The following is a 27,701-nucleotide window of genomic DNA, read 5'->3' as shown; positions in this document are numbered from 1 at the left end:
ACTGTATTATTGAGGGTTCTTTGATACTGGACTTATTTTCACCTGAACTTGATTTACATCCTATATGTAAAATATTTTGAAAACATTTTTAGTTACTCAGAATTTAGCCACTAGGTGGGGATATGTTTTAAAATGTTTCATATGGCAGGAGGTTAATGTGTTTTGGATGTGTGGTATACCAATTTTTAGACTGTGAAAACAAAGCGATGTAGGTGATGAAAGCTCTTGGATTTATGTTATTTTTATCTAAGAATAGGACTTTCTGGTAGCACAGTGATTCATAGCACAGACTGACTAACCAGTAACACCTGATTTGTAAAGAGGACTGTCACTTACCAGGAGATGATTGATTAGCAATCATCTTTTAAAATCCCACTGGTATATGTATCTGTGGTGTTTGTTGGCTCCCATCCAAGTCAGTTTATGAAGCTTGAGAGTAGACCTGTCTGAGGCACTTGGTTGTAATAATTTGAAAATTAAGTGTACATTGTTAATACGGTTTGGGGTTTTTTCTTTTTTTTTTTTTTTTTAAAGTTAATGTCTTCAGTGAGGTGCAAAATAGTGGCTAATGTTTCATTTGCTATTTAGTGTTCTAATTTCAGCCTAGTAAATGGAAGGTATTTTTTTGTTAAGTTCAAGTTTCTGATTTCTGTTCCTATAGGAGACAGGAGAGAATAATGAACCTCTGGACCATTCTGTCCTGACAATGATAACAGGACAGACCATTGCAGATAAGCTGTACAATGCTTGGATTCGTCTTCAGAGCCATGTCAACATTGTATTTGATAGTGATATGGACAAACTAACAACAGAAAAATACCCTGGTATTCGTCAGGTGGGTAGCTGTCAGAATCTTAGAGACTCTGGACTTTGTGTGTCACGGACAGTGAAAACAAGAAGCTGATGGCATAAGAAAAAAGTGAAATATTTGTGGTTAGTATGTAGGCATTTTCGCAATACTTGTCACTGTAATGTCTGAAGCATCTGTCTGATGTTGCATACTTTCACATTTTAATCATTAACTTAACTTCTGTTTTCAAAGCTATTAGAGAAGAAGGAAGGACTGTTCCGCAAGCACATGATGGGAAAGCGTGTGGATTTCGCTGCTCGATCAGTCATTTGCCCCGATATGTACATTGGTACCAATGAGATTGGCATTCCTATGGTAAGAATAAATAAAGGAGCGTTTCTTTTTGGTGCTTCTGGGAACTGAACTACATGGTAACACTTTCACCTATGTAGTAAATAGTTTAAAATGTAGAGATTTTCTGACTCATCTGGACTCTTTCCTCTCCAGTGTGTCATAGCTGTATGTTAGTTACTACTGTGTGTTAGTAAAGAAGGAGCATTGAAGAGCAGGAAATTCTTACCGTTACGCAGAAGACCAGATCTGGGAAAGAGGCTTTAAAAAAAGGAAAAGATGTACTTGCTTCCTGGGGTTATGGATTGTTGCAAACTTTATAAGTAGATCCTGTTTTTCCTGTGCTCTTTGTACAGTGTATCTTGTAACAGTTATGGCAGCCTTTAAGAAAAGGCCTTAATTACGTCACCAACTTCATTCATCCTTAATGATTTTTAACCACGCGGATGACACGAAGCCTGAATTCGAGCTTTTCATTGTATCGTCTTTTCTGCTTGCCTTTCTGCAAATAGTGGACCTGGTGATAATCTGCTTTTTCTCTGTATTTGTCAGTTTGTTTGCAGAATCTAAAATCATACTTTCTTTTTTTTAATTGCTAATTGAGTTTTGCTTTTCTACTGCAGTAGAAGATCATAAAAAGGACATTGTTTCTATTCTTACGGTAGATGGTTTTAAAACAGAAATGTATTTATTTGGCATGACAGTAGATTAAGGAGGAGATGCATTCACGAGCTTAAAGTAATTTATGTTTACATTATATGAGTTAACATTTGACGCTGTTTTCTCAGTGACTTAGTACTGTTTTAAGCCAGAGTTGAGCAACTAGTTATTTCTCTCCTCTTTTCCCTCCTGTCTAGGTATTTGCTACCAAACTGACTTACCCTCAGCCAGTCACTCCCTGGAATGTCAAAGAGCTGAGGCAGGCTGTCATAAATGGCCCGAAAGTTCACCCTGGGGCCTCCATGGTCATTAATGAAGATGGATCTCGTACAGTGTTGAGTGCAAGCAGCCTGACCCAGAGGGAAGCCATAGCCAAGCAACTCCTCACTCCTTCTTCAGGAGCACCCCAGTCAGGACTGAAGATTGTGAGTATGACAAAGGGCTTGTCGAAGCCTTCTTACGCCTGTGGTAGTTTTTTTTAAAATAACGCTGCTACTCACCTTGCTACTGATTCCAATAGGCTCGCTCACAAAGACTCCTAGGGCACAGTTATCTTGTCTTTTAGTAGGCGGCTGAGAAAAAGTTGCCGGGGGGTGTGGGAAGAAAAGCTTGATTCAAAAGCTTGAGAAGCTTGAAAAGCTTCCTCAAATTAAAAAAAAAAACGCTTTTCCGTCCTGAATTTTACTCTTCTCTTAATGTGCAGCATGTGGCATTCATCTCGACAAGATGGGGAGTAGTCTTTCTTTTACAGCTGACTATTCCTGGGAAGGTAAAAAAGAAGATAAATGGATCTTTATTCCAAGATACGATTTGGAATATCTTGGAAGATAAAATGCTATTTTCATTTTATGCTTTTATGTCCCCCTGCCTCCCTGCCGTTCTCAGCCAGTTCTGTCTTTTTTTTTCCTCTTCTTTTCTGTATCTGGAGCAGTTTTTTGGTTGTAGTTCTGAAGGCTGAAATTCAGTATACTTGTAGAGTAGATACAGCACAAGCAGTGGATGTGACCTGTCTTCCAGGACAGTGTTGCCCGTGTGTATGTACAAAGTAGAGCCCTCTGTTCTCTGTCAGCCATGTTGGTAGTGAAACCAAGCAGGGGAGGAGTGGTCTCTGTTTTAGCGCTGATTGCTGTAATCTGGGATCCATCTTACCATCACCCTATCATTTTACTGATGACAAAACGAGAAACAACCACACTGATATCCATCTGTTTGTATAGACGTTAACATTTGTGAAATGCTTAGTGCTGTCTCTGAAGAATAGCCACAAGGAGGGTGAAAGATTAGATGACCTTTAAAGGTCCCTTGAAACCCAAAGGATTCTAAGATTCTATGGTCAGTTGTTTCTTTGGAGCTCCTGGAGGGTTTGAGTTCTCTGTGCTACAGCTTAGTCAACCTTTGTAACTTCTTAATGACTATATCTCCTTCTCTTGCAAGAGTTGAGAATTTATTACTTAGCTGCTAGTGCAAAAGTTTTGATGATGTATAGTCTTTTCATAATGACTGTTATGCATACCCCTGTCTCTGTTAGAGGCGTGGTAGAGATCTAATATATGACTGAGTATTTCTGTGGTGTCATTTCTCTCAGAACCTGTCATGGAGGTAAACATAACAGTATTTAGTCTGTATAAACTGTTGATAATCACTTAAATGGATGTATGGGTGTTACCGACAGAGAAATTAAAATGAAATAGTATTGAGAGACTCTGTTCTAGGTAAGAATATATTATGTTGTACTCAAACATGAAATTATAACTTAAAGATCCCCAGCCTCTACTTCAGCTACTGGGTCATATTATTACCTTATTCTAGGTTGTCCAGTGCTGGGTGTATGGCAACAGGTATTATCAATTCAGCCCAGTGGGTTTTGGGTAAATAGTTTGTTTTCTCATTTACAAATGGCATAGTTTTCTTTCTTTTTCAGTCTTTGATCCCTATATTGCCAAGAGAGAGGAGAGATTGGTAGAGTGTGGCTTGCATGCTGTTGACTTGGTTTGATCACTGTGGTTTGTGGGAGTTAATGGAGGATATTCAGCTTTAGAGTGTGGTTTGGTGGAGAGCAGAGGGCGTTCAGGGCCAAGTAGTCTTGATTTCTGTTACAAAGTTTTGTGCAGAACATTAATGCAAGGAAGAAAATAAATTGGACGTGTATATTTTAAGTTGCAGTCTTTTCAGAGGCATGCAACCAAAATTCCCTTGCAGGTATGTCGACATATTAAAAATGGAGATGTCCTTTTACTGAACCGCCAGCCCACTCTTCATAGACCCTCCATCCAAGCTCACCGGGCCCGAATCCTGCCTGGAGAAAAAGTGCTGAGGCTTCACTATGCCAACTGCAAGGCTTACAATGCTGATTTTGATGGCGATGAAATGAACGCCCATTTTCCGCAGAGTGAGCTGGGTAGAGCAGAAGCCTACACCTTAGCTTTTACTGATGAACAGTATCTGGTTCCAAAGGTAAGTAAAACTGTCAGATAAATTTATTCCTACATGAAGTCACTGTGATTTTTTATTGGTTTTCGTTTTGTTTTGTTGAATGATAAATGATTGTTGGGTTTGTTTATTTTTTTTATAATTCTAAGATTTATTCCTTGTTTCTGTTCTGTCTCCACTTGTGATTCTCTTCGTCTAAAGAAGGCCCAGCACATCCAAACAATATCATTCCTTTTAATGTTAGTGTCCAGAGGAGATTTAGTGGAGAGTTGTGCTGTGATGACAAGTTCTTTACAAATGACTTTAGTGCTTTTATCCAGCTGGAATAATTTTGGGAGCTGCTAGCACATGACTTCTTATCCCTCCAACACTTTTTTCTTGTTACCTCTCTAGGATGGGAAGCCACTTCCTGGCTTAATCCAGGATCACATGATTTCTGGAGTCAGCATGACAATCCGGGGCTGCTTTTTCACCAGAGAGCAATATATGGAGCTTGTTTACCGAGGACTAACAGACAAAAAAGGAAGAATTAAAATCCTTCCCCCTGCCATTATGAAACCACAGAGATTATGGACAGGAAAGCAGGTAGTTTATAATTTATTGGTTAAAGAATGCCAGTGGTTCCAAAGTAAGCAGAATGCTAATGTTAAAACCAGTGCTGCTGAGGGTTGCTGAAAAGCCAGATTCCATCGTCTAATCAACACCATGTAGATCTTGGTGTGTGTTACTTGACCTATCAGAGTCGTCTTTCATTTAAAATGACAGTATTAGAATAGTACTTTTAATTGCTGTTCTGAACAGTGTTGCAGATAGAAGTATAACCCTGCATTTTGTGGGCATGGGAGCAGAGAAGGAATTTGTTGGTCCTAGTAAACTAAGTTATGCCAGTCAGGGCTTTTAAATCTCTTAGCTTAAAGGTTGTGAGTAAATGTTCTGGTATTTGACTTGTTGGTTGAAATCATCATTAGGTTGATGTAGTATCTGGGAAGCCCAAGTCAATGCTCCATTTGCTGCTATTTAATAGAGTTTAACATTCAGTCCAAGTATTATGTCTCATAATGTCTCATCAGGGGAAATTTTCTGCCAGTTTTTCCTGTAGAACCCAACAGACAACGGTTTTCCTTTTTTTTTTTTAATATATAGATATATATGTACATATCGATTTATTGGAAAAATCTTTGGTGCCATATGTTTCTGAATAATTATGTGTCTCAGCTCTTTGGTCTTTCAAAGGCTAGAATAGCAAGAGGATATTCCTGTCTTGTAAACTTCAGATTTCTGAGCTTTTAAACCTTTGCTGTCAGTGGAAAAAACACATATGGGATGTTGCTTTTCTCCTCCATGCCAAATTCTTTACGTTGAGAAGGGAATATAGCAAATAAATAGTTCCTGCCACTGTTCCTGCTTCTTTATAGGTTGTTTCTACATTGTTAATAAACATCATTCCAGAAAAACAGCTCCCACTGAATTTGACTGGGAAAGCTAAGATTGGTGGAAGAGCCTGGGTAAAGGGACCTGCAAACAGATGTCTAAATCTTGATTTAATGTGTGAATCTCAGGTATGCTGGGGAAGCAACTCTGGAGGATGGGCTGGGCTGAATTGTAAAAAAAAAAAAAAAAAAAAAAAAAAAAAAAAAAAGCATGTATAGAGTAGAGGAATGGGAAGGGAAGCAGGCGGATGACAAAGTTAAAACCAGATATTCAGCAACAGTTACTGCCAGAAGGTGGTGATTAGAGGATAGGCCTGGGGGTCACGAAGAACTGTTCTGTTCTTGACTGATACAGATTCCATCTGTTTTTGTTGGACCACGTGTCTTCATTGTTTGACTTTATAGGTGGAAAAATACAGATGGTGTTAGAAGTTTTATTTCTGCTATAAATTCTGGAAGTATAGATAACGTTATCATATTTAACTGTTCACCAAATGTGGGCTTTATAAACTTAAACCTATTTTCATGTAGATTACACAGAAAAACCTGTAGAGATCATAAGATCAAAATTTCTGTTTTCCTGAATAGCTGTGTTTTATTTTTCAGGTTATTATTAGAAATGGGGAATTACTGTGTGGAGTCTTGGACAAAGCTCACTTTGGCAGCTCTGCCTATGGCCTTGTCCACTGTTGCTATGAAATCTATGGGGGTGAAACCAGTGGGAAAGTGCTAACATGTCTAGGACGCCTCTTTACTGCTTATCTGCAGCTGTACAGGGGATTTACAATGGGTGAGTAAAACAAGGACTAATTTACCAGTGCTGTTGTGCAGCACCTCCTGAGATATCAAACAGTGTAGATGTCTTGTGTTGAAATTTTGTTTGTATCAAAACCTCCTATAAGTCCTTGGTTTTACTTCTCTGAAAAAGAATTGTTGTATAGAAACCAGAGCAACTGATAAAGCAAGATGGAAGAATTTTGAGGGGTTATTAATCAAGTCTTGCATATCTCATTCTACTGTAAATCTTTTGCTAAATGTTTGACTTTCATTACAGCTCTGCAAACTCATACAAAAATGCACTTGGCACACAATAAGGATTTGACCCTTACTGTACTCTCTCCTCTTGCAATAGTTGAAATATTTCAAATTACCATGTAGAGCTTTAAAAGATGTTTTTATACTATTGAAATACTTATAGTATGTAACAGCACGAGGGTTTAAATTGGCTTTGATCTGAAGGCACAATATGATCACTTAGAGTTACGTAGACGTGGTCAACTGTTAGACAGCAGTAATGAGGAACCAACAGACTGCTGTGAGCCAAGGGAAAAGGAAGGAGATCTTTTGAAGTGAAGAAGGTGATTAAGGTAAGACACAGAAAATACGTCTTGAGAGCCAGGGTGCAAAAACTAGATAGGAAAAGATCATGGGCCTGGGATCACTAGGGAGTTAAAACATCAGAAAAAGAGCAGTGGGACTGGGGCAGGAGTCTGGGATTTGATGAAGATGAGATGATTTGGGACAGAGCAAAATGAGACTTTGGGATGAGATGAATAAGGTTCAGGAGGAGATGAAGTAGAAGAGGCAAGGTTGTAATGGGAAAAGGAGAGCAAGGCTGGACAGAAAGAGTGAAAATAGAGGGACATGCGATGGGGACATAGACGCCTTTGCCTTGTAAACATGTGTGCAGCTCACTAGTAAAGTGTCCCACTTGTCCCCTTACAAGTGCTGTAACCTGGGAGGAACCTCTGGAAGTGATCTAACACAGTTCCCTGCTCAAAACAAGTCCTGACAGATGAGCCTGTGCCGGGCTATGTCCAGTCAAGTTGTGAATATCTCCAGGGATGGTGATTGTGCAACCTCTCTGAGTTCCTGTGCCAGCATTTGACTGTATACATTGTCAAATTTTTTTTCCTCTTGAAGAAAATTTTGTTTCCTTGTATCTTTAAAGGACAAACACGTCGTTTGGCGTCTCCTCATCCATCATGTGCTCCAGCCAGTTTAGTGGCACTCACTGTAAGCTGTTTACAAATAGCTTATAGGAGTTAGGATTCCAACCTTTGATTTGTTCTAAACTGTTGTTCTCCTGGCCCTGCCATCACAAGGGTCTGTATTTTCAGTTTACCTTTTTAAAAAAAGCTAGGAAATGACAGATTCTGCAAAGTTCAGCTAATAGGAACTTTGAAGTGGGCGGAAGAGAAGAAACAGTTTCATGTGACTGGCCTGTAACACATTTGTTTGTGTGAGTGCACTGATTAAGATTTTATAAAACTGTTGAAGTTAAGACTTTTTAAGGTAGGAAGTTGGTTTTGCACCCTTAAAGCTTAGCTTTGTTGATGTTATGTAGGTTTTTTGACAGCCTATGCCTTCTCCCTCCAAAAGCCACTCAGAATTTTTTTTCTTTTCAAACTGCAGTTAGTCTGACTTTAACAATTATTTTAATTGTATCTTTAATTGTGACTTTCTTTTCCAGCTCTTTGCTCTCAAAATCCCTGACATCAAATGTAGTTCCTTCCTAGATCCTTTTTTAGCTTAGAACATAATGTGCTCTGTCTCTCTTCTTTAACAGGGATTGAAGATATTTTGGTTAAACCTGAAGCAGACCACAGAAGAAAAAAAATCATTGAAAAGTCAAGCCAGCATGGTATTGAAGTAAGTCTGTCTTGGCAGAATTTTTTTCTCCCCCCATAATTAAAAATTTTTGAAACTTTGCCCTGTTTAATCATGCCTGCTTTGCACCTGACACCCCCCATATTTTACTTTCAGGCTGTTAGAGCTGCTCTTAATTTGCCAGAAACAGCATCATGTGAGGAGGTCCAAGGAAAATGGCAGGATGCCCATCTCTGCAAAGACCAGAGGGATTTTAACATGGTTGATATGAAATTCAAAGAGGAAGTAAACAGTTACAACAATGAAATTAACAAGGTTGGCATCGAGGCATCTGTGTTATACTAATCTTGTTTGAAGACTTTGTTATTAAGTTCATGTTGATGAGGGGTGCCTGACTGTTCTGGAGGCTGAATCTTTCCATCTGTCCCTGGCATGAGGCTTCACATACTGCCTCACCACCTCATCCTTGTCCTCCCTGAATGACAAGGTGGCTCAATATTCAGGATGCTTTTAAAATTATAAATAGGAATGTTTGTGATTACTCGTTGTTTCACTTTTTTAAAGCCTTCAACAGGAATTGCTTTTGTTTAATATTTTATTAATAAGGTTTTGTTCCCTTCCCCCCACCACAACTCTTTAGGTTTGTATGCCCCTTGGTCTCCACAGGAGCTTTCCAGAGAACAATTTGCAGTTGATGGTACAGTCAGGAGCCAAAGGATCCACTGTAAATACAATGCAGGTAATGACAGCTAGAATACTTGGCAGCTACATGTGTTGATGTAATTTGTCCTGGAATGTAAGCTATTGAGAAGTTCTTGTGAACATTTTAATTTTTTTTACTGTGTTTTTCAAGAAGAAACGTTGAACTTACATGAGCAAAAAGTTAGATGGAAAAGTGATGTTTCCTTTTTTCCTGTCTACATTTAGATTTCTTGTTTGCTGGGCCAGATTGAGTTGGAAGGTCGAAGACCTCCGCTGATGGCATCTGGCAAGTCACTGCCATGTTTCCAGCCTTATGATTTTTCCCCTAGCTCAGGAGGATTTGTGACTGGCAGATTTCTCACTGGGATCAAACCTTCTGTAAGTTTAATACTGCTTGTGCAGTTTATTGTGAAGCTTATTTTAATCTTGTTATTTTAAAACAGTGTCTGCGATTATAGATAAATCAGCTTTGTTCACCTATTTTTCATATGTGGCTTTTGAGAAAGAGTACAAATTGCCCATCTTGGTGTACTTAGCAGAATGCTGAAGGTATTGTGCTTATGTTTAGGAATTCTTCTTTCACTGCATGGCTGGCAGGGAAGGTCTTGTGGATACAGCTGTGAAAACCAGCCGTTCTGGATACCTGCAAAGGTAAGAGGCTTGTTTTAGAATTTGAACCTTTAAAAGGTCCTTTTGGTTGGTTGGTTGGGGGTTGGTTTTTTTTGTTTTGTTTGATTTTTATTTATTTTTTTTTGTAGAGTACTGTAGACTGGAAGAAGCGCCTGCATTGCTTAGATTAGCTTCAGTGTACTTGCTTTTTGGAAAAGTGTTTGTTGTCTGAGCGTTGAATGTTTGTTCTAAGGCCGACTTGCTAGAGAACTAGATCAAGTAGAACTTTATCATCTCTGTCATATAGCAGCAGCAATGAGATATCTTTTTTTCTGGTACAAGTAAAGATGTACAAATTCCAGGCAACTCTAGTTTGTCTTGGCCACATTGCGTGGTGCTCTCCTTTATTCAAGCAACACCTCCAGTATATAGAAGATGATGAAACTTTTTAATTGTTTTAGAGGGTAGTGAGTGATTCTAAAGGAGGGATTACCCCCTTCTTTCAGACAGCTGCTTAAGAGTGACAGCAGAAATAGAGAGTAATTTGTTATTTCATTTTAAGTCACTTCGGTCCAAGGAAACTGAAGGAAGCAACATACAGATAGCTTTGCAATATTATTACACGTTTCACTTGTATGTTGTGTCTGTATGATTTTGGCTTCCAGAATTTCTGATCAGCCCTTAAGTACACTTAAGGTATTAATGAAAACAGTATTTTTCATGTTAGAGTTGTATCATCCTTGTTGCTTTGTAACCTCTTAACAGTGTTGTGTTGGTTTTGTTTTGGTTTTTTTTTTTTTTTCTTTGGAACAGGTGTATCATAAAACATTTGGAAGGACTGGTAGTTCAGTATGACCTGACTGTACGAGATAGTGATGGCAGTGTGGTGCAGTTTCTGTATGGAGAAGATGGGCTTGATATCCCTAAAACTCAGTTCTTGCAACCCAAGCAGTTCCCTTTCATTGCAGATAACTATGAGGTAGAACACCTGAATCTTAAGTATTTATTATTGGGGTGAAGGGAAGGACTGAAATGCACGGTTAACATCTGGCGTATCTGTTAGGGATCCATCAGCATAGTTGTTTCTCTCAGTCACTCTCAGATTAACCTATGTTTTTATTTGCCATTGTATTCAAAATATGGAAGTGAGTCTTAAGTCTGTGGCATAATTAGAGCAGTCTCAATTTCAACAGAGCACCAAGTGCTTTCCTTATTCTCATCTATTCTAATTCTGCAGTTGGATTTAATACAGATGACTTTACTCTTCAGTCTGTCAAGTTTAATTAACTTCCTTTTACCAGTATTATCACTGGTTACTAAAGAATGGCAATAGTCACATGAAGATGTAAGGAGTTTTGTCTCAGTTGCATTGAAAACCATTTTTTAAAATTGTTTTACAGCAGCTGAACGTTTTGAGTGGCAGCAGGTGACCTTTTCAGTTTGCTTTGCCTTTTCTGCTATAGTGAGCATGGAGAGAAGAATAATCATACATATAACTTTCTTATAGGTAATCCAGAAGGCAAACCATCTGGATGAAGCTTTAGCAAGGATGGAGTCTCACCAAGCTAACGAGCAGTTCAAAGCCATCAAGAAGTGGCGAGCCAGGCACCAAAACTCGGTGCAAAGAGAAGGGGGTTTTCTGATGTTTTCACAAAAGAAAATGGCAAGTGTAAAAGCACAGATTCCAGGAGGAGAAATCAAAAATGGAAGAGATCCTGCTACTTTACAGGTAACACAGAGGCAGTTGAATTGGCCAAGCCCTTTATAAAAGTTACAGAATTCAGTGATTTATATGGGGTTTTTTTAATGGCTTTTTATAGAATCCTAGAATCATTTAGGTTGGAAAAGACCTTTTAAGATCACTGAGTCCAACCATAAACCTAGCACTGCCAAGTCCACCACGAAACCATGTCCCTAAGTGCCACATGTACACATCTTTTATATACCTCCAGGGATGGTGACTCAACCACTTCCCTGGGCAGCCTGTTCCAGTGGTTGATAACCCTTTCGATGAAGAAATTTTTCCTAATATCCAATTTAAACCTCCCCTGGCACAACTTCAGGCCATTTTCTCTATCGGTTATTACTTGGGAAAAGAGACCGACCTCCACCTCGCTACACCCTCCTTTCAGGTAGTTGTGGAGAGTGATAAGATCTTCCCTGACACTCCCTTTCTCCAGGCTAAATAACGCCAGTTCCCGCAGCTGCTCCTCATAAGACTTGCGCTCTAGACTCTTCACCAGCTTTGTTGCTCTTCTTTGGACTTGCTCTGGCACCTCAGTGTCTTGTAGTGAGGAGCCCAAAACTGAAAACAGTATTCGAGGTGTGACGTCACCAGTGCTGAGTGCAGGGGGACAGGGACAATCCCTTCCCTAATCCTCCTGGCCACCCTGTTTCTGGTCCAAGCAAGGATGCGGTTGGTCTTGTTGGCCACCTGGATCAAGCGTCCCAAAGTGTTTCACAGTCTACTTATACCAGTTACCTTTTGAACGAATCATGTCAGCTGTGTGGGTTAGCTGAGATTTATTTATTAAAGCCTGTGGGCTCTAGTGCTAGGGCAGAGGCCAAAAACTCTGAGGTAAAACTGGTTTTAGAAAACAGCTGATGTTTGTGGGTGGTTTTGGGGGGATTGTTTTTGTTTGTTTTTTTTGGTGGCGAGTTGAGTTTGGGCTTGTTTTTTTTTCACGTACACAGAGATCTCTCTTGCATGGACAGGTACCTGTTAGCTGGATGAGATCCTGTTTAAATACAAGGATCAGAGAGCTGAGCCAGCCCTGCCTAGTGTCTCAAAAATGTACTCTTGCTTAAGCCTCTTGTACATCAGGTTACTAATCTGTATGCTTCACAGCCTTGCTTTCACAAGGAATTTACTCTGGTAGAATGTGGACAGTTAGGATGAAACTCTGAAGTTGAACGTCTTGAGATACAGAATTCCATGAGCTTGTCTGCAAATGTTATGCCTAATCACTGGTTCATTTATCAGCTCTGAATTTTTGTTGCAGTTGGCACTTTTGATGATCAAAACAGTTTGGCCTGGGGATTCATTCACTATTTGTTTGTTTTTTTTCTTTTAGTAGCTTAGGTAGATACAGATACATGTTTGTCTCTGTATCAGTATATTATAAAGTTCAGTGAACAGACTTCTGTGGCAGAAGCTACTTCTTCCTTCATAAAATAGCAAGACGTAGAAGATAAGTTAGCTCATTTTCTGTATCGGTTTCTTGTTTTAAGTCACTATTAACTTCTTTATTAAATGCAACATTTGAAATGTTACTGAAAGACTAGCAAACTGAAGAATAGAAGTAAAACTGATTAGCATGCATAAAGTGCAAGCTATGTTCAAGGTCTCTGCTGGACTATTGTGCTTGAATGTTGACAGCTGAAAATCAGAGAAGCTCCTTTGTCCTGCCAGCTTTAGACAGGCAAGGTGGTAGTCAGCTAGAAGTAAAGACTTAAGTATGTCAAGGAGGTTCCCTCCCAAGTTAAAATCGTTATTAGAGGGCCGTATTTCACTGATTTCTGGAGTAGTTACTATGGGTAGATAACTCTAGTTTGTAAAGAACCTTGAAATCATTTGGGATCAAAAGTGTAAGTGTCAGAAAATGGAGAATGTCATATTGGTAGCTGAGTTGTTTGCTGTGTGTGTTACAAACACCCTTAAGTTTTATACAGGTAATCTTTTCCTCCTTCTCTGTGGCTTGATTGCTGGGTTATTTGGTTTTGGTCTTACTGTGAAAAAACCAGCCTGCTTAAAAATCCCCTCTTACTTTCAGTTACTGAAGATGTGGTATGAACTAGATGAGAAGAAACGAAGAAAGTATCTGAAGAAGACAAATAAGTGTCCTGACCCAAGCCTCGGTGTTTGGCGTCCAGATACTTATTTTGCATCTGTTTCAGAAACATTTGAAAATGGAGTCGAAGATTATATCAACAAATGGCAATCTGAGAACAGACAAAGTTATATGCACCCAGCACTTTCTTCTGATAGGTAATAACTTCTGTGTCTTTACTACTTTGCACTGAGACAAAAAAAAAACCCCAAACCTATTTTTGGACTGAGTTTGCTAAAGATGAAAAGTCTTTATCAACTTTTATTTTTGATGTGAGCTTTGCGAAACCAAGTGGTGGGTTTCACAATGTTTCCTGAAAGCCAGATGCGCTTAGTGTGCAGTGGTGAGGCCCTGGTTATCTGTTTATTCCAAATCTGAATTTTCTGTGCTGCTAAGGGCTTTGGCAAAGGCTTTATGGAATAACAGCAACATATTGCTGTCCCCCTACATATAAAATAATACTTTACAGTAACAGTTAAAATCCAAAAAAATGCTCTTGCCACACCTTGGAGTTAGCAGTGCAGGTAAGATGAGCAAGTGGGAGTAGATGGATTCTCTTTTGACATTGTGGGAATTAGAATAGAAGTAAAATATGGTTTGGCAAAGGCCCCAGTTCTGTGATAACGGGCTGTACTTGTCAGATCAGATTTAGAGAGACAATTTTACGGTTTCTGGAGTGTATTTATCCATAAGCTCCCAGGAGAAATTGACTGAAAGAGGTAACTGTATTGAACTGAGCTATGTTTCAGTCTCTTCCAAGTTCTTTATTTTGTATTACATTGAGCTAACTTCTTATTTCCTGTCTCCAGATTAAAGGATTTGTTGTATTTAAAGTGGCAGCGATCTCTTTGTGACCCAGGAGAAGCTGTAGGTCTTCTTGCAGCTCAGAGTATTGGGGAACCTTCCACACAGATGACTCTGAACACCTTCCACTTTGCTGGCAGAGGTGAAATGAATGTCACGTTGGGTATTCCAAGGTGAGAAAACTGTGTTCTCAGTGGGTCCTTTGCCATTTTTTGCACTTGTGTAATAGCGCTTAATCTCACTGGCGAGTATATGTGTAATCTTGAGAGCAAATGATCCTTCAACTTAATTGTAAATTGTGCCTGTTCAGAACTATTTTAATGTTTTACAATTTTAGGTTGTTTTGGTTCACTGTCGGGATACAAAATATCTGTGAAGGCCCCTTACTCTTATCTGATGTATAGCAAGTGACTTATTTGTTTCTGTATTTTATTCAGTACAGTATAAACCTGAAGAAATGGGGCTTTGTGGGTTTGCCTTCTGCTGACCTCTTCTTCCCCCTACGAACTTTTAAACCTATTTCTGCCATACACAACATTTTACCGCAACTATGAAATCTTGTGGGTTTAGTATTGTTAATCACCTATGTAGAAAGAGACCTGTTTTATAGCAGCTGGGGTTTCCCCTGGCTCTTCTGTATGGTGACAGTGACTTTATCAGCGCACGTGTGTTTACCAGCCAGTCATCAGCTTGTTCTGAATAACATGGGTGTGGGTGCTGACCTTGGCTTCATGCGTCGGTGTCGTGCCTTCGATGGGAGATGGTTGTGTTACTTCAGAGAAGCAGGGGAGGGGGAGAAAGTGTGAGGAGGCATGCATTGTGTATCCTTAGGAAACAGGCTTCATTAGTTCTTCTGTTATTGTCATCTCGAGTCTCTTCCCGTAATTGGGGTGATAATCTAATGGAGGCAGTAGGGCTACTGTTGTGCTATGCCTGATGAGGAACCAGAAAAGCGAAAAGAAGCACTGCAATGGTAACCACAGCTCGTGATGCATATGGCTTTGGTGGAACTGGCAGTTGCTGCGTGCTGCCTAATTAAATGAACTAGATGTTTATTTGATTGCATGGTGCTTTTGTTGCTTAATTTGGATCATCATTCTTTATTTAAAGGTTGCGGGAAATATTGATGGTGGCCAGTGCAAATATTAAAACACCAACAATGAGTGTTCCTGTGTTTAATACCAAGAAGGCTCTCAAGAAGGTGAAACAGCTTAAGAAACGGCTCACAAGAGTGTGCTTAGCTGAGGTGAGCCTCCTATTCAGTGTATCCTTTGAGAGTTAGCAAACAGAATTTCCTATTTGAGCTCATCAGGTAGTCTGGCTTTATAGCAGTTTCCATTTTTTGAAGGCTTATCTGTGGGCGCAAGATGACAGGGTCTGTCCTTTTCTTGCATAATGAACCTGTAATATCTGCTAGGAATTGGAGCATTGAAAGGAATTGCAGTTACTGTGGCTGTATGAGACTTAAATTCAATTTAACCTGTAGAGCATTGTCACAGGCTACAAACTCTATCAAAGGTAAAGGGGGAGGGTTCATACATAGCAGTAATATTATGGCAGCAGGAATTATGTTTGTTGCCATAGCCTTGTTTGTTTTTTTCTTCTGGTTTCTTTATTGTCAGTCTCTAGAATTGGAGGGGTTTTGTTTTGTCATTAAGAGACAAGCTAATCTGGCATAGTAGAGACCTTTCTGTTTGTCCCCCACCACTTCCTAATCTCATACAAGTGGCTGTGCTCAATAACAGCAGAACATGTGGCTCCTTGGAGACTTGATATACTGAAGTCTGATGTATTCTGTGCTCCCTGTCTTCCCAGGAGTGCAGTCTTTCTTGTGCTTTTCTCCATGCCCTACCCTCTTTTGTCTTACTCTTTCAAGTTGAAAGCAGCAACGATAGAGTTAACTTAGCGCTGTGCTGAAATACTGTAGTGCTCAATGAGCATGGGTCAGTAAAATGAAGCTGTTGGCCCACTCTCGGTGAAGGAGTCAAGTGGGAGGTGAGGCCGTTCTCCCAGTATTGTCTAAGTTAATTGTTGAGAGGCATTTAAGCCAAAGTGAGTACAATAATGTAGAGTCTTTTCACCCAGGAGCTGCCACAAAGCCTCCAGAAAAGTTTGCCAGTTAGCCTTGTGTAATTCTGGTCTTCTATGGAAAGGATGGGAATTGCAGGAAGTAAATGAAGTGTTTTCATTAAAGGAGTAACATTCCTACTTGGCACTTTTGTAGGTCTTACAGAAAGTTGACATAGAGGAATCCCTGCGTGTGGAGTGCAAGCAGAACAAACATCGCCTCTACAAAATCAAATTCCATTTCTTGCCTCATGAATATTACCGAGAGGAAAAGTGTGTGAAGCCCAGGGAGATCTTGCACTTCATGGAAAGAAGGTGAGTTTGCTTATAGACATTTTTAATATTTGCTCTTCTTTTGCCTTTCCGTGGGCTTGAAGGATCATTGCATGTTGTTTATTATTGCTGCTGTGGCTTTCAGAGCAACAGCTTCCTGCAGATGTCCTTTCAGAAGCATCTATGCAGTTGCTTTTTATATCTTGAATAAAACTGTGGATCTGTGGCCTGGTGACAGTGCAGAATTGTATCAAATCAGATCTTTCACATGTCTCTGATATATTAGGAGAAGAACCATATAAGCAACATCTCACTCCTTATCTTTGGATGCTTAAGCATTTATTACCAGCAAAAATGTTTGAATACTTTAGGTATCCCTTGGTGCTCTCATTGAACAGCATTAAACCTTAATTTTTTTAAAATTATTTTTAAAAAATAAATTCATTGGAAAAGACTGGCTTTCTTTCCCCCCCCCCCCTTTCTTTTTTTTCCCCTCCCGCATCCTTTCCCATAGAATTATAGAAACATAGAATTGTCTAGGCTGGAAGGGACCTTTCAGATTGAGTCCAGCCATCAACCTAACACTGACAAAAGCCATCACTAAACCATGTCACTAAGCACTACATCTACCCATCTTTTAAATACTTCCAGGGATGACAATTCTCATGTCTGGCCAAATTTGTGTAGTTAAAAGTAGAGCATTTAATGATAAGGGTCTGTTGAAAGCTATTTTTGCTTTGCAAAGAGGCTTCATTGATTTCTTCTTCGTTCAGCTCACGTAAGTTCAAGATGGGTTACTTTATTTAGCAATTTTGCATGTGCTCATTGATTTAAAAAAGAAAAAAGTCCGGTAGTAAACCATATCTTCTGAAAGGCAATTTGATGTGCAGATTTTATGTCCAGATCAGCTTATAATTTTAAGCTGTGGATGCATGGCTATGTCTGTGATGGTAAGAGAGATGATAGCAATCTTTGGATTTGTAAAGGAATGGGAAAGGGATGAGAAGAAAAATTATTTGCCTTATCCTATAAGCACTTCTGTATCCACCAGGGAATATGTCCTGTCATGAGTAGACTCACTTCTTAAACAAAACAAATTAATTTTCTGACAACTTGAAATTGACTGTGCTACTGCTGAGCTTTGACATTCTGGGTTGCTGCTTCTTTCAGGTTCTTCAAAATTTTGCTGGAAGCAATTAAAAGGAAGAATGCAAAGATGGCATCTTTTACTGAAGTCAGCACCCGGAAGGCAACTCGGAAAGATTTAGATGGTGATCAAGACAAGGTACAGGAAAACATTACCTGAAAAATGCCTCACTTTTATTTTTGAGAACCAGAATTTGGAAAAGCGTAGCACGTTTCAGTATGAACACAAAATGTGTGAATACTAAATTACTTAAATATTTTCTTTATGCATAAACTCTTTTTGCAGTCTCATAAAATTAACAAGGACATTAAAGTTACTATGTATTAAATCATAATTTACGTAGGCATTTTCAGAATACAGTCTTGTTTATTTCAGCCTCAATGAGATAAAAGCATATTACTCTCCATTTGCTGCCAGATCAATGTCCTGTTGTAGCTGTGGTTGTCAAAACTTTGGGGAAGATGCTTTTTTCATTGAAAGGTTTTTGCATGTTCCTTCTGCCACTCCTCTCCCATCAAGGACTGTCATATAATCAGGCTGATAGCTTATCTGTCTTGTAGACATTCATCTTGTTTAATGTTAAAGTTATCGTGAGTGTAAGTTCATTATTTCCTTATAGTAGTTGTCTTACAGAAATTAATTTGTCCTTAAAGGTAGACCATTGAACAAGGGATTGTTAAATTCCAAATATATGGCTAAAGCCTTTTGAGGCAGTTGATGCTTCCTAGCAGTATCAGCCTGATTATCTTGTCTGTCATGGATTTCTAGACACAGAATAATCCTTCAGCAGAGGAAGAAGAGAACATTGTTGACGCGGAAGCTGATGAAGGGGATGGTGATGCTACAGAAGCAAAACGGAAGAAGAACCAGGAAGAAGAGGTAATGATTTTATAGGTTCTCAGGATGCACATGAATTTCCAGTTTCCTCTGCCTTGGTTTCAGTTGGGATGGAAAGCTTCCATTGAAACAAAATGCTGGAAAAAAACATACCCCACTTGAAAGGGGATAGGAAAGTCTCTGCTTTGTGCTGATGAGTTTTGATTTGGAGGGACTCGCAATGGCCTTGGTTGAGCCCGGTCACTGCTGTCCTTTAAGAGTGATAAAGTACCATGCAAGTTACAGATGGAAGAGATCTGTGTTTTCCAAAGCCTTGTCCATCAGGCATTGGGTAGATGTGTCTGGCAATCAGGTTGTCTGTGCTGTATTTCACCTTAACTTTACTTATTGCTAATTTCATGCCATTAATTGTTGGTTTTTTTTAAAGTTTATTGTGGTTCTTAATAAATATTCTCCCTGGCTCTGCATGTTTCTCTGTGTTTACTACTTCATAATTATTGCTTAAAAAATGGGTTGCTGTAACTTCAGCAAGAGGGTAGAGTAATTGAAAATCCCGAGGGAATCCCATCATCAGAGTTGGATTGTGGGAAGAGCCTTTTTCAGGGGGAGAAAATTAAATCCTGCTACAGCCCCAGTAATGTGTGGCATCTCAGACTGTATTGAGGAATAATGGCAAGATTATAAAGAAAGAGAGACTGAACCAAATCTGTCGTATTACTTTCTTTACAACAGAATTGCATTTTCATTGCATCATAGGTGAGGTACTTGCAACTCAGCTGTCAGGAATATTGGTGAATAAAACTATTCATGGTGTGCTTTGCTATATCTGTTCTGGCTCAGATAATTACAATATTATTTCTTTGTAGGTTGATTATGAAAGCGAAGAAGAGGATGGGGAAGAAAACATTGATGAAAATCTAGAAGATGAAGATGCTGAATCAGAAAAAGAAGAAAGGACTCCTGGTGCTGAAGAAGATCAGAATGAAGCAGATGGTGGTGATTCTCAACATCTTTCCTTTATGTCTCAGACTAAAAAAGAGAAAGATCGATTACTTCAGTCAGCACAGTTGCGAGTGAATGCTGTTCTAGAGAGCCACCCGTCAATACAGGATTACACATTTGACACTGAAAATGAACTTTGGTGTGAGGTAAGGTGGTGGTGCCTGGAAACATCTGTGTGTGGTTGGTTGCTCCCTGGTTGCATGTAGCTCCCATAACAAATGGCTCAGTGGAGTGCTGCTGTTTTGTCTCGACAATGCTATATTAATACAGAAAAGTAGTAGTACAAATGTATTTCTTGACATAATTTTTAGTAACTTCTAACTTTCAGAACCCCCAATGAAACTTTTCTTAAAAAAATAGGTTTTTGGCGGGCTTATTGTGTTTTTCATCTAAATACGATGTACTACTGTGTAGCTCTTGATAAATAAAAGTGATGGCTGGACAGCTGAAAAAAATCCAAGCATCTTAAAACCCAAACAAACAAAACCCACAACAAACACATACCCCACCACCCTAAGAAAAGCCACCCAAAACCCAACAATCATAAGTTCAGAGATCTTGAAAGCATTGTGGATGAACGGTCCTGGGATGTGGTGTTCGTATTAGCATCATTCAGCTGCAATTCTAGTCAGACATTTATGTTCCTGAACACATAGCTATGGTAATTCCAGTTGTCGACTTTTTGCCTAAAAAGAAGTAGGCTGGTCATTGAGCCTAATGTTCAAGCTTTCTTACTGACCAGCACTACCATGTTTTTTTTTTTTTCCTCTTAGGTTTCATTGGCGCTTCCGTTGATGAAGGTTTACTTTGATATCTCCTCCTTGCTTGTCTCTCTCGCACGAAGCACAGTCATTCATGAAGTGAAGGGGATCACACGATGCTTGTTGAATGAAAGTACCAATAGGCAAGGAGAGAAGGAACTTGTTCTGAACACCGAAGGGATAAACCTTGCAGAGCTGTTCAGATACTCTGATGTATGTAACCTATTTATAATCTCGATCTTGAATGATCTTTTGTGTTCTAGGGAGCAATGATGGATGATGGGTGCCATCAGGGGTGATGGTAGCCTTTTCAGGTCACAAATTCTCTTCCTTTGCCTTTTTCCCCCCAGATATGTTCAGAGCTCAGCAGAGCCTTTTCTCAAGGGGAGCTTGCAAATCAGTTTTTGTGCAGCAGCCCAGTGTCGTAATGACAGATAATTCCGCACTACGCTTGTAACTGTGTCTCTAAATGTTACTTGAGGGAGTTCTTTCATCTAAATGAATTGCAGTACTTGGAGATGAATAGTTCTGTTATGCCATCTACCCCATAACCCTACAAATACAGGACTGGTTTATGCTACATCTTCCCTACTACTTTTGCTAAAAGTTCTGTCTGGTTGAGACAGACCGGGCATTGCATTGTATTGCTTGCAAGACTTTAACATGTTCCTCTGCTGCTTGGGAAGGTTTCTTTGTTTGCTTTTTCTAATTTCAGGTCATTTTCTTCTGCGCTGAGTTTTGATTCCAGTACTCTTATTCACATACAAAATGCTGCGATCGCTAGCTTAAACATAAATCCCCAGAGTAATTTTTGTCTGTATTTGACTCCAAGCTGCTGCCTACTTGTTCTGCAACTGCTGGTGCTCCTTAAGCTAATGAAAAATGAAGAAAAAAAGCTGTCTTAGCTTAAGTTGTTTGGAAATACAGAGTAACTACTGTCGTACCTGGTGTCTAACTACTGTCCTATCTTGTATCTGTGGTTTTTTTGCTTTCAGATTTTGGACCTGAACAGACTTTATTCCAATGATATTCATGCCATGGCTAAGAATTATGGAATTGAGTCTGCCCTGAGGGTGATAATAAAGGAAATAAAAGATGTATTTGCTGTATATGGTAAGATTTTGTTGTATTTGTAAAGGTAGTCTTCATTATCATATAGATGGGAAAACCGAGCCACAGTGCTTACGAAGTTATGTTTTTGCATGATCTTCATTTATGTGTAGTTCTAAGTTGCACCTTTTCATCATTTTAATCATTATAGTGTCTTCTGTGGAGACTCTGTTAGTTAATTGTTAGGTTCCATTTAATCAGTAGAAAATTCACTAGACAAGGTTGAATTTGTCCCCTTTTCACAGAGCTCTTCTATTTGGGTATATTTATTTTTTGCCAAGCTTGGAAGGTCCAGACAAACTAACTATTAACATCTGAGGAACCTAACTATGGTAGACTGCATAGTGGCCCCAAGAATAGGATTAATCTTGCCTCACTGTAGCTTTTTAATGATGGGACTGTAGGCTCCCTTTGAAGTTAAGTTTTTATACCTTTCCTGAAGTAGCTGTGCTGCATTGTCTGAACGTTTTTCTCCCTGCATAGGTTTTTCAGAGAGTCCAGGCAGCCAGCTTAGGCAAGATGCGTGACTTCATAGGCTGCTAAAATTAGGCATGTTGAATTTCCCTTAATTGAGCTAAGTCTTGTTATGAATTAAACTATTGAAAAGAGGCAAGATTAATACAGCGAGAATTTTAGCAACCAGTTATATCAAACAGATTTGCCAGCTGGGAGCCCAGAGTGGTCTCACCTCCAAGTTGTTCAAGAACTGCTAGGTAAATGTTGACAGAGCTGTTAATGATTCCCCCCCTTACACTGACTCCTTCAAGCATTATTTAAAAATAAGTGCTGTTTCTTTTTAGCATAAATGGGGTTTTCTGTGGATGTCTAATATCATGCACAGAAAATATCAGAACCTTTCTGGCTCCGGTGCCTAGCTACTGCAGGCCACCAGGTGAGGGGCCAGAGCTCTGTTCCATCACAAATGGATGGATGCGTGATCTCCTTCTGCATAAACAGAGATGATGCAGACCTTACTGATTTCATGTTGAGGAACTCTGCCACCTCACAACATTCTTGACGTTTTAGTTTCCCTGGAGAGATACTCTCCTATATTATAGTGAGGTTTGCCTCCCTTGGATATTTGAGGGAAGCAGTTAAGCCAGCTACACACAGGGAGGTGCAACTGCCAGGAGAATGTTAATAGAGATACATTGTGTAGATTCAGGAGATTTAATTTACTCCTGATTTATTTATTTATTTTTTTTAAAACTCCAACCTTAGCCCTTGAATGCTCTGATGATTGCTTTCTTGTGTTCTTAGGCATTGTGGTAGACCCTCGTCACCTTTCACTTGTGGCAGATTACATGTGTTTTGAAGGATTTTATAAACCGCTGAATCGTTTTGGAATTCAGTCCAACTCCTCTCCTCTGCAACAGATGACGTTTGAAACCAGCTACAAATTCTTGAAGGAGGCAACAATGATGGGTAAATGGTTTAGTTTGAACTATAGTGCTGCAGCATTTCACATATGCTTTGTTTTCATGGTAACTTTCCACTAGTTTGAGTAATGCATAATTGCATTAGGGAAAAAATGCCAGAGGCTAAAATTTTAATTAAGCCTTTGCCTAGGAAAATGTTCCAGATGTTTTTAATAAAATTCTGTCAGCTTAAATTAAGTCAGCTCCCACATGTAATTTGTGGGGTCTGTGGCTCCTTTCTTTAAGAATTAGATAGGCATTTTTACAACAAACCTTAATATTGTTAAGATTTGTTATAGCAAAGCCTTTTAACAGACTACTAAATCTGCCTTTTTCTGTCTCTACCATTAAAATTGTCATCTCTGCTTTGTTTTCATGTCTGTATTATAACGCCTATATTTTCATCTCTAGCCATGCTATTCAGAATTTTATTGTGAGAACAGTCCTCCTGATTTTTACTTTGATTCTGTTTTTCTTCTGCTTTGTAGCACTTTACTATCTTTACTTTTTGCCTCAAACACAGGCAAAGGGTCAGACTCATTTGTCTAATGGTAGGTTTCTGGTGCCAGTGAGATGCCCAAGAGTATCCTTGCAGCCCTCTAGTCGCTGCTCTGGAAGGTGTAGGGGTCACGTGGCTACATGGATTGTTTAGGATATTTAAAATAGCACTAACCATCTACATTAAGGAGTCCCATCCGAAAACACTTGTGCTTTAAGTCTGTCATTAGACAGTTTGCTTGATCTCATGCTTTGGATACTAATTACGTCTCCCTTTTGCACATAGTCTTGGTTTCTGTCACTTGCCAGTTGGTCCTTCGGGGAGTCTCCTGTGCTGCCTTCTTTGCTACCTGATACAAATGGGAAATGCTGTCAACATGATCTCTTCAGCTAATATCTTAAACTGCCTTGCACAGATGTCAGAGATGCTTTTATTACTGAATTCCATTTTGTTAATGCTGTTTTCATACCTTTTCCAGGAAGGTAATTTGGATTTTAATGAATAGTATTGGTTACAATTGACTTAAAATTAATCTGAAAATCAAAAAGTAAAATTGTAAATCTAGGGTGAAATTGAATAGAAGAGGATGTTTCCTGCACAGTTGCACTCTCACTCTGGGTTTACATTATATCACATATTGACTTAGAAATAACATAAGGTTTTCGCCAAGTGAAACATAATTATATTTATGGATAATATTATTAATAAAGACATGAAGTGCATACTGACAGAAGTGCATGCTGAATTGGCAGGAAAGCTGCACTGATTACAAGTGGAGGGAGTTATTGATTTCACCAAGATGGAAATCAAAGTTGTAATGTGGATTGCAGCAGTCTGGATCTAATTTGCTTTAATGTAACTGGTAACTTGACTGTACATTTAAAGAGATACTGCAAGGGTGTTCGCTTATGGCCCTGATCAATATGAAGGAAAAAAGAAGGCTCGTGACCACTAATGTAAGACCGCTCATTAGAGTGCAGGTGCTGATGAGGGTTTAGCGTGCAGAGAGCACACTGCATCAGAAGTGAGATCCAATCTCTTTGGCTGTTTGTTCAAAGAATAACTCTTTGTTAACATGGCGGGAGCACACAAGACAGTTATGACTGGTTTGGTTAATGATCTAACAAAGGACCCTTTTTTTTTTTTTCTTTTTGCTTCAGCTGAGACACATTTAGGAGCAGCTATTTAATTATTCAGCTGTAGCTGAGATCAGAGCTGCAAGCACATGGCATACACTGTGCTACGGTGCAGCTCCTCCCCCCATCCTCTGTATGATCCAAAGTTTGGGACATTTTATTCAGTGAAGATGACCCAAACTTATCAACTTTAACAGCTTTATTTGCAATCTTCCAACTGCTCTAATGATGAAAATTCCAGCTTGCTGTAGTTAGAATGAATGAAAACCAGCCTGGTGCTTATAGAAACAGTGAAAGCGAAACAGTGAAAGGAAAACAGTCCTAGCCAGACATGTCATCTGGAGAGCTTCCAAATTTCTGTGACACTATTTCGCTACAGTGAGTAACCACAAAATCAAAGGAATTCATGGAATGTCTCTTCAGTGAAAAGTTCTCTTCGTATCTAGCCAGAAGGATTTAAAATCCACATCAAAAGGATTCACTCTAACAATTGAAAAATGCATCGCTGAAAAGGGAATCTTTTTGGTTTTGCCTCACTGATGTATTTTTTTTAGTGATCCATTTAATCAGCAAAATGTGTTCACCAGAAGGTCAAATCTCTGTTCTCTTAGAATCCAGAACGTGTTGTCTTTTTGTGCTGAATAAGGAGAATTTTAGTGATGTGTGGCTTAATTCTCTGCTTGCATAAAAAGATTGGGATGAGATAATAGTTCTTGTAGGAAGGGGTAGGAAGATTTCTCCCAGAAATACAAATTCAGTCTGAACGGTAGGTGGTAGTGCTACCTACCCCCACTAGGGGGGACTGAACCGGATGACTGCTTGGATTTAAACCAAAATGCTTTCTTTTCAGCACTGACCTCTGAGAAACCTTTGGAAACGTCCTAATATGATGTTGTTTGAATTCTGTTACAGGCGCCCATGATGAACTGCGATCCCCTTCTGCGTGCCTAGTGGTTGGAAAAGTTGTGAAAGGAGGGACTGGTTTGTTTGACCTCAAGCAACCCCTTACATAGTATTTTTGTTAGGATTCTGACTACAATGTTCATTGTAAGATACGTATGCTCTCTGGCTATGCAACAAGGGCACATACTTTGTCCCCAGTTATCTTCCCTGTGCCAATAGGTTTGTTAATCTGGATACCTGATGAGCCTAATCTATTTAGTGAGAATGTCTGCACCTATAGGAGCTATCCTTTGATCCAAAGAAATGTTTATTTACTGTTCATTAATGTAAAAAGTGAGATTATTGGTTTACACAGAAGAGAATAAAATGAAGGAGGCCATCTGGGTCTCAACCAGGCTGTGCAACAGCTGTGGCAGACAGAAGTCAAAGCAGAATCTGTTTATGCTGTCTGATATTTGTGGGGCAAAATCCCGTTGGGTGGGTAGTGCTAGTTGCCACACGGTTGTTATGTGACAAAATTCCAGTATTGGAAGTAGCACTCTCAGACTCACAGGCTGAGCTGGGCAGTGCTGTGCTGAAGCTTCAACGTTGTATTGAAGCATCTGTGCTTGAGGCATATCCTCTTCTTGTGCTGTACTTGCGTGCACTGCCATGACTTTTATAACCTTTAGAGGATGCATTTTCCTATTCTGCTACTTCATTCATTATGTCTGCGACACAATTGTTAAATTTCTTGATTAGACGAAGACCGGAATTCAGAGTGTTCGTGGTTTCTATAGGCATTTTCTAATGCCTACTCATGACTTCTTTGTATGGAACAGATGTCTGCACAGTGAAAAACCTGACATTTGATAAAGATTTATTTCTTAAATGGCAACGTGAGCTGCTGTAACAGTGACTGCACAAAAGACTCCTGTAAGAATTACTGAAACAGAATTTTTAAACTATTTTTGCTTAAATATTTGGTATCAAAGAGGGTATTTAATAAAGGACATTACAAAGAAGTATTCTGAATACCCTATTATGTGGCTGTGTTACTGAGAGAATTTTGTCATGCGGCCAACAGCCATCACTTTGACTCTGATGGCTGTTAAAAATCGTGTAGCTGAGAGCTGTTAGCCACTCTTCAGAAATCAGACTTTCTTGTTTTACATTTGATTTTAATCAGAATTAAATGTGCACAAGTAGTTAAAATTCCTTTGGGTTTGCAAGTTTTCTATCAGATTTTAACCCCGGATTGTTCTCAGTGGTACCCCTAAGCAAGTGGAAAAGTGCCAGAGCTCACTTAGCCAGCTGAGGAGCTCCTACTTCCAGTGGAGCTGTGCTAACGGGGATTAGATCAGGTAGTGGGAGACGTTGCCTTGGGATTGTGAAAGAGCCTCTGTGGAGTATCTTGATGGACTCCATCAAGGGGCCTCACCCCCTTAAAACTGTGTCAAATGTACTGCAGATTGCGCTGCAGCTTAACAAATGCATTAGGCCGGTAAGCTCTCAGGTTTCACTTCGCAAATCTTCGTAAAAGATTTCCTTGTGTCTCTCTCCAATCTTAGCACCTGCTGTGTATTCCTCAGAAACGTGTCATTCTGCGAACAACCTGGACAGAATTGGTTGGATACAGTTTCACAAATGGTTAGATGGGAAAGAACAAATGTGGTAACAAAAAGATTTTTAATTTCAGGCTACAGTCTATACTGTTACAGACCATTTGCCGAGTAAGATCCCCAGAAGGTATTCACAGTCCTGCAGTGAAGAGCATCTATGCCACATTTTCTATCTGGAGATGTGGCATCCTTTAGTGCTGTGAAGAGTTTGACCTCACTCACTCATTCATCCAAGTGTTCGTATCACTTCTCTGTGAAGCTTAAGAGGTCGCTTTGATTGTGTCAGGGTAATGAATTGCCCTCAGAGTTATGGAGCCATGAAATACAAGGAAATTTACTAGTCTTCTATTTTGGCATAATATAACCACATGCAAATACTGCGTATTTGAAATGTGTGTATGTGAAATTATGCTGTGCTGCAACTGAAAAGAGATCAAGTTTCCCAAGCAACCTGATGTCCTTTCCTAGATACCAGCTTGCTTTTCTGTTGCTGTCCGAAGCTCCTGTGGCCAGCGCTGCCTGTAGCGATCCTTTTGGCAGGCTTGCTTGCTTCTTCAGTGGTGAGAAGTTGTCCTGTGTGGTGGTGGGGCAGCAGTCAGCCAGCGTGCTTTAGGGGAGCAAGGGGTGCAGATGATAAATGAGCAGGGCAGTAGAAGCCTATAAATATTACATAGTCTCGTTTTGAGAAAATGTACCGAAGTTACTGTCCTTTGCGTTACACCACATTGTAT

At 39.5% G+C, this 27,701-nt stretch overlaps 1 protein-coding gene across 2 annotated transcripts in view; it reads left to right on the top strand.

The window, feature by feature from the left end:
- The window catches only part of POLR1A (RNA polymerase I subunit A), a 35,356-nt gene extending 8,695 nt beyond the window's left edge, over positions 1-26,661 (top strand). Inside the window, exons 10-34 of one of the 2 annotated variants that reach the window (XM_054202660.1) lie at positions 662-835; positions 1,043-1,165; positions 1,999-2,226; positions 4,001-4,255; positions 4,625-4,816; positions 5,647-5,790; positions 6,268-6,451; positions 8,231-8,313; positions 8,428-8,586; positions 8,912-9,010; positions 9,199-9,351; positions 9,542-9,624; positions 10,396-10,561; positions 11,090-11,311; positions 13,356-13,570; positions 14,222-14,389; positions 15,327-15,462; positions 16,441-16,598; positions 17,727-17,841; positions 18,472-18,582; positions 19,407-19,688; positions 20,316-20,516; positions 21,299-21,416; positions 22,674-22,838; positions 25,379-26,661. In XM_054202660.1, the coding sequence (XP_054058635.1) occupies positions 662-835; positions 1,043-1,165; positions 1,999-2,226; positions 4,001-4,255; positions 4,625-4,816; positions 5,647-5,790; positions 6,268-6,451; positions 8,231-8,313; positions 8,428-8,586; positions 8,912-9,010; positions 9,199-9,351; positions 9,542-9,624; positions 10,396-10,561; positions 11,090-11,311; positions 13,356-13,570; positions 14,222-14,389; positions 15,327-15,462; positions 16,441-16,598; positions 17,727-17,841; positions 18,472-18,582; positions 19,407-19,688; positions 20,316-20,516; positions 21,299-21,416; positions 22,674-22,838; positions 25,379-25,479 (4,035 nt within the window). In that variant the 3' untranslated portion in view covers positions 25,480-26,661. The remainder of the gene's footprint in view (positions 1-661; positions 836-1,042; positions 1,166-1,998; positions 2,227-4,000; positions 4,256-4,624; positions 4,817-5,646; positions 5,791-6,267; positions 6,452-8,230; positions 8,314-8,427; positions 8,587-8,911; positions 9,011-9,198; positions 9,352-9,541; positions 9,625-10,395; positions 10,562-11,089; positions 11,312-13,355; positions 13,571-14,221; positions 14,390-15,326; positions 15,463-16,440; positions 16,599-17,726; positions 17,842-18,471; positions 18,583-19,406; positions 19,689-20,315; positions 20,517-21,298; positions 21,417-22,673; positions 22,839-25,378) is intronic. The other variant, XM_054202661.1, reaches the window with a different exon arrangement.
- Positions 26,662-27,701: the final 1,040 nt, after the last annotated feature.

This window comes from Rissa tridactyla, chromosome 5, assembly GCF_028500815.1.
Source record: "Rissa tridactyla isolate bRisTri1 chromosome 5, bRisTri1.patW.cur.20221130, whole genome shotgun sequence".
Taxonomy (NCBI): Eukaryota; Metazoa; Chordata; class Aves; order Charadriiformes; family Laridae; genus Rissa; species Rissa tridactyla.
The sequence above is the reverse complement of the archived record's forward strand: the minus strand, read 5'-3'. Positions and strand labels throughout refer to the sequence as shown.